This window comes from Neolamprologus brichardi, chromosome 4 (genome assembly GCF_056152115.1).
Source record: "Neolamprologus brichardi isolate AB-2024 chromosome 4, ASM5615211v1, whole genome shotgun sequence".
Lineage (NCBI taxonomy): Eukaryota > Metazoa > Chordata > Actinopteri > Cichliformes > Cichlidae > Neolamprologus > Neolamprologus brichardi.
The window spans coordinates 15,831,564-15,843,216 of NC_142107.1; the positions used below are offsets into that span (position 1 = coordinate 15,831,564).

Consider the following 11,653-nt stretch of genomic DNA (forward strand, 5'->3'; position numbering starts at 1 on the left):
TACAGTTAAACAGTGACAGAGTTGACTTTCACTCATTCAGACAAACTTAGAAAAGGAAACGGACCTCTGACGCTCAAAGGTGTAAGCATGTGAAAGCTGATTAAACTCTGACGTTATGTAAATTAGCCTCGCTGACCCACTGACCAAAGTGTCATAGATCTAATCTAATGTGTGCGTGTGTGTGTGGATACAGACATACTGCACACATGCACATTTTTACAGTGTATTATGTTTTTACAGGCTAGCTTGAAGCGAGCTTGTGTAACCGAATCCTCATTAAACTTTAAACTGGCTTACAGCTGTTGTTGTCTGAGCTGGGCAGCAGCTAATCATGACTGCAGAAAAGCTCTGAGACATTTTGCACCAGACGGGTGGAAAATTCTTACTGAAATGAGCTGTCGTTCATTTATTTATTCTTCTGGGATACATTATATCCATTTATTTAAAGATCAGACTAGACTTCATGTTTTAGATGTTCTGGTGATTTGTTTTTTTTAATATGGGTGTAACCTCCTATGTGTGTTATCATACATATATTTGCACATTCATGCATATGTAGGTTCAGGATAGAGAATTCACTTAGACCTTCTTCACAGTCAACGGTCCCTGTGAAAAATACACTGAAATGTGATCCAAAGCTGCACATTTCCTTGGCCATGTGGCCAGTAGAGAGCAGTGTTCACTGTGACAGAAGACTCCTTATTATCATGTTTATACACAATAAAAGAGTATGCACACTTTTAATTTTATTTGATAATATACATAATATTTATTGATACTAGACTTGCCAGTATTCTGTTTGCTATTGTGCACACAGCAAAAAAGAAAAAAAAAAAAGAGAGGACAGACTTTGATAGCTTTGAATTTTTCTTTGCTTTTCATCCTTTTACATGACGCAGTGCATAACATAGGAAACTGTGCTATTACTGAACCTTTTTGGGTGTGACCAAGTATTTGTCTACATTTAAAGAACACAGATTTGTATGTTTTTATCAATTTCAGGACCAACATCTTCAGCTGAGGCTTGACAGATTTAATTGATATTGAGTGATGACTGCAAACATCATTTTACATCTCTTCTGTTCTTCATCCACTACTAAACGTGTGTGCTTTTCTTCACGATGCTTGTAATTACCTTGTAAAACTCTGAATGCCTTAAACTTCTGGGCTAATTTCCTACATCTACACAGTAGCAAATGTCACCGTTTTACTGTCAAAAACTTGTACATTTGTCAGCATTAAACTGTAATCTGTGAGCTCTACAGCATAATATTGTCTTAATAGAATTGTGTTCTTGTGATGATCAGCAAACAACTTGCAGTTGAAGTAATGACTCTTTCTTTATTGTTATACACATGCTGCTATACACACACGGGAAGAGACAGGTATTGATTTTACAGAGAGCCAAATACCACTTAGTGTGGAGTTATCCTGGATACCAGGTCAACAGTGGTCAGAACAGGAAGGCACAGTGTCAAGTTGAAATGGCACAGAAAAGGAGGGGGTAAAGACAAAATAAGCACGTTACCAAAAGTTTAAAAAAAAAAAGCATTCAAAGGAGTCAGAGGTTTAAGCATCTACAAATTCACATGCAAATGCGAGCCCAATTATTAAGATGCATTTGCCTTTGCATCGGATGCCTTCCTTTCAAAAACACAAATGTTACGAGGAGAACCCACTTGAACCTAAACACTAATACTGAATGCATAATCAACACATGGCAATAACATAATAAATGAACAGTTCAATTGAATATTGCTCAATAACAAGATACGTTTTTCCAGTAGCATGAAGTTTGCGATACGAAAAAAAGGCTCTGTACATCAGCATAAAAAAAAATCCTGTCTACGGGCTGAAACTGTTGTATACTGTGGCATTTTTAAGAACACTAATGTCCATTGCAACAAGCAGGCAGCCACATTAATTCAAGGCACATAGATCTATATGCAGTGTGCTACACGTACACAACCAAGGTAAGTACAGTCGCTGCAGCCACACAAACACGTGACCCCCTTTTTTGCAGCTACATCACAGAAGCAGACACTGGCATTGCCACAGAAAAAAAGGGACTTTTATATACCACGAGCACCCTTACTGTGCCACACTAAGTCAGCAAACATGTAGGTGCAGCATCTATGCTTGTAGCAGGCTTTAGCTATCTTTGAGTTCAGCTGTTAGGATGTAAATCTGTAGCTCTTTTTGATTATCAAAGTCTTAAATATTGTGCATGTTAACTGAATGTAGTTCCTTTATTTATATTTTTTTTATATATTATATAACATATATATATATATATATATATATATATATATATATATAAAAAATGTACAATTTTAAAGGCAACTACACAGGACTCTAGTTGTAATACATAGATATATAGTTTGAAATGATAAAACCATGTGTTGATGTTTTAGACAACAGACAGCTTAAGACATATGTCATTATATACTTTTGTTGTGAGGAATGAATTATAACTGATTTTGTTGGGAGAGCAAAGTCACCTCAAATGGCCACACGGATACACAAGTAATACAAACTTTGGCCCATAAATCAGCCTGACAGGAATAAAACAATTAAAGTGTCAAGTTATTAAAGTGTTTCACTGATTTCCAAACACAATCCTTATTTATGAATTCTTTAGAATTTAGTGTCAAAAACTTTGATACAGCGTTAATTTAAAGTAAGTGCGCTTAAAAGCACCACCATGACAGGTAGTGAAATTTCAGTACTAAACAACAACTCGACGACTGAAGACCATTCAAGAGTTAATAAAAAGCTGGGGGGAGTTTATCTTTTTTTCACATGCCATCACAAACATCTTTGCGACAGTCCAATTTCTTTTGTTTTGTCAAGAGATGCTGATGGAATAAACAGAGTCCTGCCTCACTCCTGTTAACTTCCTTTCGGGGCTGTTGTCAGCTCTGATCACGCAAGCAGAAGACTGAGCTGTGGGGGTGAAAGGAATGACAGAGCTGGATGATCTCTGAAGCAAAGATGGGAGGAGTTAGTGGATGAGATGTTCATCTTCCATATGAAGGCTGCTCGTGGGACACAGGAGAGGCTGGCTGGAGCAGTTTGTGCTCTGACTTTTCAGGCTTTCTGATGACCCTGGGGTGGGAAAAAGGGGAAACAATCAATAGATAAGAAACATAGTTAAAAGGGAAGTTTCCTTTCAGACTTTCAGTAGGAGAACAAACTCTTCTACACCAGTTTGGCCTTGCAGGCATTTAATTGTTGATCATAACAGAACATATCACTGCGGGGGGGGGGGGGAGGTTTCTAGCTGTGAATGATAGCAGTGAATGTTACCATTATCATCAGTAGAGCTCATACACAGAGAAGCAGAGCAGACAGGAAAGCCTACATACCACAGTTATTCCTCCATACCAATAGAGCAGGAATCAGGACCTAGAGCTGGCCAAAGTGAGATGGTAAAAAGAGACAAGATGGCAGGGAACAGAAGAGGGGGGATAGATAGCACACAGAAGCACCAGAGCACACAAGTTAGAGGCAAAGCACACAGAATTGCAGCCTTAAAGTCCAGGGTTAAAGAAGAAAGACACTGAGCTAAAGTACCAAAGGGAATATTTAAATTCCGGTCAACAGTGACAAGTCTTCACTTTGTGAAGACCTGATTTGCTCTAAGCTTTCATCGGAAAGTACAGGTCCAAAGTTTAAGAAATGACACATCTTTCATTTTTATCACTTCTCACTTGCAAGGGCTTTTTTTTGTTCTTCGTCCCAGATGGAAAATCTCTTACCTGGCAAAGACAGATCACCTGGTGGGTCACTCTCTGTTTTGGTCAAGCTACTGTGTTCACTGATGCAGTCCTGCAGAATGTCTCCTCCAGAATGCATCCTGTCCTCTGGATACCAACAAAGTCCAGAATGTCATCACTGTCACTCAAACACATCACTGACTGTTCACTGAGAACCAAAGGAGAAAACTCACCTTCATCTGGAGACAGGGATTCTGCCACGTCCTCAGTCGCTGTGGCCTGGAAGAATAAAGGAAGGTAGGTTTTTGTCTGTACTGGTGTCAGAGCTTAATGTCAGGTAGTGAAGAAGAAGCTTACATCTGTGGGGGCGGGGCTACTGGACAGAAGAGTGTGTGGCTGAGCATCAGACATCTCCGACAGCTTCTCTTCATCCTCCTCCTGGATTGGAGACGATGGAGACCTCAGGGTGCTGGAGGGGAACAATGCAGAAAAATAAGAAATACTTAACTATACTACTAGAACTGGTAATCTAATTATTCATGGTGACATTCAAGCACAGAATTTGACTTTGACAAAAACATTCTAGCCCTTAGATAAGCCCTTGGGCCTTCAGCCTCTAACAGGCCCATTTTACATGATTATGTCAGCTCTAAATTTTCCTCTAAAAAAGAAAATTTGCTGGAGGCATAAAGATTAACTAAAAACACAGCTCTTTACAGGAAATGGATAAAGGGGTAAATCTGATTACTGGCAGAGTCTCATGGGAAATGAAGTTTGACACCATTACATGCTATCCAATTTCCTACCGAAACCAGATTACTTGCAGTAAAGATTTTATGTCTTAGATTACCTGTCAGGTGACTTGCTGACTTTGCCTTTCTGCAGACTTCCATCGCTTAAATGCTCTGGAGAGCTTAACTGTCTGTTGTCCCCTCCCAGACCCCCAGAGAAATTGATGTCGTCATAGAGGGGGGCTGATGGGATGGCAGGAGACACCGAGCGCAAACCATTCAGGGCCTCTAACAGTGAGATGGGCTCGAAGCCAGGAGGAACTGAGTCTGTGCCCTGCAAAAAGTCACAGTAAAAGAGAAAAGTGGATTTATTCTTGATCTTAATGTTATAATAAAGATTAAAAAAAAATAATTTACAGTTAACGCAGTTAGGTAAGATGCACAGCTGGTTAAAAACTTATATCTTACCGAGTGCTCATCGTGGTCCATAGTCTGAGCCAGAACTGGACTAAAGGACACAGGAGAAAGAGCTCCAGGCTTTTTCCTTACAGCTCTGATCTGAAGCAAGGCTCTGAAGGCTGGAAAGCAGATACATTCATTAATGAATTCATTGATTGAATCTAAACCTGCTCATATAGCATGACACAACTTTTTTTTTTTTATTTTTTTAAAGAAAGTAACACTTCTTACGCAGCCTGCAGATGGGGCAGTTGTTGGCCTGGTACCGCAGAGTGTCCGCACAGGAGTTGCAGAGACAAAGGTGTCTGCAGGGCAGGATAAGCGTGTCTCGCAGGTCAGACAAACAGACGACGCACTCGTTGCTGTTGTCACTGTTCTCATCATCAGATGGCTAGAGAAAAGAAGAACAAAAAGGCTTACAAATCAAACACAGCCAACTTTTTACAACATCGTGATTCTTCTCAGTTAGCAGTTCCAACCTTAGTTTCTTGGTTGTTTTTGTTCTCGATTCCATAAATCTCCTGCAAGAGGTAGCTTACACGGTCCACCTGAGAAAAAAGTAAAAAATGAAATTCAACATTTAGATTTTATAAAAGAAATATCCACATATTCTTAAAAGTTTGAAAGAAAACCCATTCACTACAAATGACTGTAAATCTGTTATGTATACTTAATAACATTAAAGTAGTGCTTGTCGCTCAAATGTAGAATAAATAAATACATTCAGAGTCTAAAGCGCAGGTTTACAATCAAGTCTATTTTAGAGATTGGCACACATCTGCTCACATGCTTTCACAGGCTGAAACATCCACCTTTCACCTGCTCTTTGATAGAAACATGCCACACATGGGCTGGATAAATAACTAACGGCTCAAATATGACTTTACTCTAAACTTCAATAACTTATAATAATACAAGACTGAAATAAAAACCTTTATAAACTTACAATTTGCTTCTGCTTCAGAGGTTTCACTGAGAAACTCCCATCAACATGCTGGAGAGAGAGACAGACAAGACATGTTTTAGCTCATATAAATAGTAAACATGCTCTCTACATGTTAAAATTATTTATTGTTTTTTAACATATACATACTCTTTCAAATGCTGCCAAAAGCACATGGGCATGTCCAAGGCAATCTTGAAAAAAACAAAACATCAAGATTATTACAAATGTTGAGGCAACAATTAAACTGTGATCATAGTCCATTACTTTCAAATGTTAAAAAGGAGCCCACTGAGAGATGACTTCCAGCTTTTTAATTTTATTTTTTTGACTCCACTATAGTAGCTTTGCATGACTCAGAGTTCAAAATAATTATTTTTATCTTAAACAAGGCAGTTTAGCTTTTCTTCCTTGAAGGTCACCCTCCCTTCTAATCTTCCTCTGATTGGCTGCTCATCCCAAAAAGAAAGTTCATGGGGGTGTCTCTCCTGTTTTCCCAAGAGAAAAACTGTTTGCCTGAGATGACTATATAAGGGAGATCTGCTTCCTCTGATATCATATAGAAGCAAGAGCAGAGAAAAGAGGCAGAAACCAAACACTTAGAGCACCTAAATGCCTAAACTTTTGGCTCACAAGAATTACCTGTACATAAACTGACCAAATTATCTAAAACTTTGGCCATGTTTGCTGTAAACATCTACAACTGTAGCATATATTAAAGACAAAATGTAAAAAAAAGTTCAACAGTCCCCTTTTTAACAGACTCAATATTGGTATTAGTCCTGTGCAGCTCCAGCGACTTACCGTCCCCTTCATCAACCACAGCTTGGATCACTATGGGAAACACTCCTCGGTCGAGGTCAAAATTCAGCTTTAAAGGAGAAAGTTACACATAAATAGAAGACATATATCAAATCAAATGTGGTGATGCAATGCTTTTTTATGATGTGCTAAATTAAACTGATTACAAAACTGCATTAACTGCTGCAAATACTTACATCTTCTTCTTTCCATTCGCTGAAATCTATTTTAAAAGACGGCATGGAGAACTGCTGGCTCACCCCCCGCTTGTAATGCACAGTTTCAGAGGCCATCGACGGGTCCTTTGGGCTGTACCTACATGTAGAAGACAGCAAAACTCTCAAAGTTGACTTTGGAAATGACAGAAAAGGGAAGAAATATTCCAGTACAACCTGGAAACTTTTTGCTGCTGCACTTATACAGACATCAGCAATGAAGACTCAATGTGAACTAACACCTATATGTATTAAGAAATTCAGTACACTTTTTTAAATAAAATCAAACTAAAGAAAATAGAAAACCAAGCACAACAGCAGAAGCCGCCGTCATTTTATGGATCATCTTGTTTGTTTCATAAGACGGCAACTTCAGACTATCACTTTCGTCTTTGTCTGAGTCTTATCTGGTATCCATGGTGACTGGTGGTTGCTAAGGACCCATTGCATCTATTCTAGACTTTGTGCTCTGGAGCTCAATCTCACACCCATAAAACAGCATTTAAATGTTTCTTGTTGTTACTGCTTCACATTAACATGAAGGCGCTGTGTCAGAGCAGTATCAGTCTGTGTGGTACAACTGATCCTCCCATAGGCAGATGCATGTGCCCCATCTTTGTTTACTTCACACAGGGCATGGATTTTTATTTAATAAGTAAAAAAACAGATGATCATTTGATTGTGTTAATTGTAAGATTAAATCCTTACACTGCCATGCCATTGGAGAACTCCTCAAATGCCTGGCAGTAGAGGGTGATAGCCACTCGAGCATCAGCATCAAAAGTGAACTCCACACCATACTGGACCTTTGGTTTCCCGCCGTCCTCCGCCAGTGTGTCAGAGTCATCTTTATACCTACAATCCAGACATTTGACAAGGCTTAGGCCAATGTGACTGGCTTCATTAAAACTGTTGTTCTACTTTTATGGTGATGTTTTATTGTGATAGTGCCTTTATATCACTACCTGACCAAACGCAAAGAATCCTTCCTGATGTTCACCAGACTCCTCAGGGTTTTCACAGGCTCATGGGGTGCAGGTGTTACATATGGAAACTAGTGAAATAGAAGGATTTGAAATTATTGAAATAGTTCTACTGACCATTTTATTGATAAGAAATGTCAAACTGCTGTTGAAAATACAGTGCTAAACAGCAGGTTAAAGAAACAAAAGTTTTCACCTGCACTGGCCTATTTCCAAGAAAATTCAGGTCCATGTTTTCCCCAAAAAGGTATCCCTCTGGATGTGGCGTGTCAAATTTTTCTCCTCCCATGAAAAAGTGGCTGGCGAAATAATTCCCTGAAGGTGAGATATTTTAAAAAGAAAAAGCGATGAACAGATTGGATGCACTCATGTTTAATAGTGCAGTCATTTCGGAAAAAGCAGCACATCAACCTTGAAGCTTTAATTTTGATTCTTTTCAGCTATTTGTCAAATTTAAAATACTTCCATTATTCAGTTAATGCTAAGAAAACTAGTTTGGCAAGCAATAAAATGGTGGCTAAACTAGTTTATATACCCATCTTCACATTGTTTTTACAGTGTGAAAAGATCTATATGCTATCAAACTGTGGTTTAAAGGTTATTGCTTTAAAGGGTGAAATCATTTGATGACATAGAGGGTCACTACGTCAACATCTATGATTCCCCAGTTCTTAAAATCCATCTACTCATGATCATCCTGATGAACATCAAGACTGTCTATCTGTAATAGCCTAATAAACAGCCATCGGTGTCAGCGATGTCCGACACACCGAAAATACTGTAAATCTGACAAAAACGTTTTATTAAGTTACCGTATATTGGTAAAAAAAAAAAAAAAAAATCCCAATCACATATGTTTACAATCATTATTTGTCTGCGCGGCTGACGGTCATTAGCAGAAAGCGCATTTAGACCGCACTAGTTAGGAAGATGGGTGTTTATGAGGAATATGATTTCATTGGAGACATTGACGATCATTTACCAGATTTCGGTGGAAATCGGTAAGCCGAGTTGGCTTGAATATCGATGTCTTCAACACCAGCGATTCTACGACTCAGGATGGACCCCATCTCTGCTTTCTCTGTTGGGTCGCTCGATATTAGCTCCAGTTAGCTAGCAGCGAACGATGCGTCGGCAGTTCCAACTTCCTCTGCCTTCAGTCTAGACTAACACCAAAACGATAATAACACCAAACACAAATACACGCTTTATTTATTCTAACATTTTACTCGCTCTGTTTTTTGGTGGCTACGCGGCGAAAAGGAAAACAAATCGAAACGAGCTGTTGTTTTGCCAGAGGAGAGCTAACAAAGCAGGGAGACACGCTGATTGGCTGTCGCCGAGCGTTCCGGAGCGTTTGCTCTCTGTGTAGGGACTGCCCGGAGGTCCACACGGAGCTAATTTAGTAACGAAGGGAAGGTGTCAGAGCACGGGCGTCAACTCCAATCCAGCAAATTCAACGCTGTATGAACTACGTGTAGGAAATGTTTGACCTAGGGTTGATGCTTCCCAGAGGGTCATACTGATTTCTAAAGTTAGAAAGTAGCAACAAACTACATTGCATAGTTACAGATTACATAAAAAAGTCTATCAAAGTAGTTGCACTTAAATTAGTCTACAGCTTGCCAGTTGACTGATATGCAGCACTTCCTAGGTCACAGATGAAGGGAATTTTCAATACAGACTCACTGAAGTAATCTTGAGATTCCTTAGCATAGTTATGAATTTTTGTGGGGTTGGTTTGTTTATCTTTTATAAAAATTTTGGTCGCCCTTTACCAGTCCCAGGCCTCTAGCTCCTTGTATAATTATCCCATGTGTGCTTTAGAAATTTATAAACGATGACATACACACAGGCATAATGCTGCTCACTGATTGTCACCACTCTTGTCAGCTTAAAAATCTCTCCCATCTTTACAACATGGCAGCACAGTGGTGCAGTGTGTTGTTGGGGGCTTTTTGTCCCCTGGCAGGGTCTCCCATGACAAATTGGTCCTGGGTGAGGGACCAAAGAGGGATTCAAAACCCCCTATAAGCAGAAGATCAAGGGAACTGTTCCTGCCTGGGATAGGGTTACTGGTTACCCTCTCGGGACCCTGGAGTCAGGCCCAGCGAGGGGCAAACGTCTGGTGGTTGGGCCTCCATTGCTAAAACGGCTGCACTGAAGCTGCAGGGAAACAGGGAACCAGGGAACCATCAGGCTGAAGAAGGAGTCTTATTGGGCTTTGTTAGCCTGTGGGACTTCAGAGGCAGCTGATAGGTACCGACAGGCCAAGGGGAACACAGCTCGAGCAGTGGTTGAAGTAAAAACTTGAGTGTGGAAGGAGTTTGGAGAGGCCATGAAAAAAGACTTTTGGACTGCCTTGAAGAGATTCTGGCAAACCATCAGGCGACTCAGAAGGGGAAAGTGGTACTTTACCTACATTGTGTATACCTGTGAAGGTTCTCAGTGTTCCACGTCATCGTAGTCAAAGGAGCTTGGAAAGAAAAGTGTCTGGACTTCTTGTTTCTTCTTCTTGTTTCTTGTGAACCCTAAAGAAGTCCAGACGCTGCTGACTTTGAAGGAAGACATTGTCGGGCATTGGGAGGCATACTTTGAGGACCACCTTAATCCCACTGACACATCTTCTGTAAAGGTAGTAGAATATGGGGACAAGCGAGACAGCTTGTCTATCTCCGGGGGTGATGCCACTGAGGCAGTTAAATAACTCCTTAGTGGCAGGGTTCCTGGGGTGGATGAGGTTCGCCCTGAGTTCCTGAAGGCTCTGGCTGTTGTTGAGCTGTCTTGGTCGGCACATCTCTACAATGTTGCGTGGAGATCAGGGGTTGTAACTCCTGATTGCCAGACCTGGGTGGTGGTCCCTATCTTCAAGAAAGGGGACCGGAGGGTGTGTTCCAACTATAGGAGGATCACACTCCTCAGCCTCCCCAAGAAAGTCTTGCCAGGGTGCTCAAAATGAGAGCCCATCCGTTAGTCAAACCTCATACAGGAGGAACAATGCAGTTTTTGTCCCGGTCGCAGAACACTGGACCAACTTCACCCTCTTCAGGATACTTGAGGGGGCATGGGAGATTGCCCAACCACCAGTCTACATGGGTTTCCCTCGAAGTGTCTTATGGGTGGTGTTCCGGAACTAAAGTTAATATTTGTAGTGCTGAGGGTTGGTTGGAGGTGATGGTCTTAGGCACCTTGGGCCAGCTCTGACTCTGAATAGCTGGCAACAGAATAATAAAGCTAAAACATAATAAATATGATGTTGACTATATAATAAAAAAGACTAGCTCACTAAACAACAATGGTGCAGTTTATTTATTTATTTTTATTTTTTTACAGCATTGCCATTGTCTTTCCATTATGCCTTCACTGACATTAACATTGTCTAACGTTGACTAATTGACTAACGTTGCAGTTCTCCAGTTCGACCGCAGGAGGCCAGTAAACACAACGATTTTAAATACTCGAAGGTCAGCTATTAGTTTCAACTGGAATCTTCTGGCAAGCGGTAGATTGATCTCCAAATCACACAAAAAAGCTATATAGGCGTTCAGTAATACATATAAACAATGAATATAATGCTGGAGTCTCACTTTCTAAAGTATGCGATGTCTTAAAAATATTGTAATCATATTTAATGCTCTAAATAATTATATAATAAAAATGTAAAAAAGTAATGGTTGTTTACATGCTATTGTTTAATATAGTTTTATTTTTCTCGTGTTATTTACAGGATAAGAACTTAATTCGTATTTTACTTAAACAAAAAGAAACGTGCAGAATGTGACGTAGAAGTTTTGAGCAGCAG

At 40.0% G+C, this 11,653-nt stretch overlaps 1 protein-coding gene across 2 annotated transcripts; it reads right to left on the bottom strand.

The window, feature by feature from the left end:
- Positions 1–2,314: 2,314 nt before the first annotated feature.
- mgrn1b (mahogunin, ring finger 1b) lies at positions 2,315–9,208 on the bottom strand. Of its 2 annotated transcripts, XM_006798157.3 has the most exons (17): positions 8,834–9,208; positions 8,048–8,166; positions 7,834–7,922; positions 7,577–7,723; positions 6,851–6,968; positions 6,657–6,723; positions 6,003–6,046; positions 5,856–5,903; positions 5,389–5,457; positions 5,141–5,300; positions 4,919–5,028; positions 4,570–4,784; positions 4,077–4,188; positions 3,953–3,998; positions 3,762–3,866; positions 3,369–3,414; positions 2,315–3,108 (listed from the first exon to the last, which is right to left on the bottom strand). In XM_006798157.3, the coding sequence occupies exons 1-16, from the start codon at positions 8,919–8,921 to the stop codon at positions 3,374–3,376; spliced, it is 1,578 nt and encodes a 525-aa protein (XP_006798220.1). In that variant the 5' UTR covers positions 8,922–9,208; the 3' UTR covers positions 2,315–3,108; positions 3,369–3,373. The 2 variants fall into 2 exon arrangements, with proteins under 2 accessions (XP_006798220.1, XP_006798219.1); XM_006798156.3 differs by lacking the exon at positions 3,369–3,414.
- Positions 9,209–11,653: the final 2,445 nt, after the last annotated feature.

What these genes read in the sequence shown, in the direction of transcription:
- mgrn1b (XM_006798156.3), bottom strand. Translation starts at nt 8,921, where the DNA reads ATGGGGTCCATCCTGAGTCGTAGAATCGCTGGTGTTGAAGACATCGAT. An exon ending in TTCTCCAATGGCATGGCAGT is followed by an intron (nt 6,969 to 7,576) that starts GTAAGGATTTAA and finishes TTCTACATGTAG; the next exon opens with GTACAGCCCAAAGGACCCGT. An exon ending in CTGCCCCATCTGCAGGCTGC is followed by an intron (nt 5,029 to 5,140) that starts GTAAGAAGTGTT and finishes TCTGCTTTCCAG; the next exon opens with CCTTCAGAGCCTTGCTTCAG.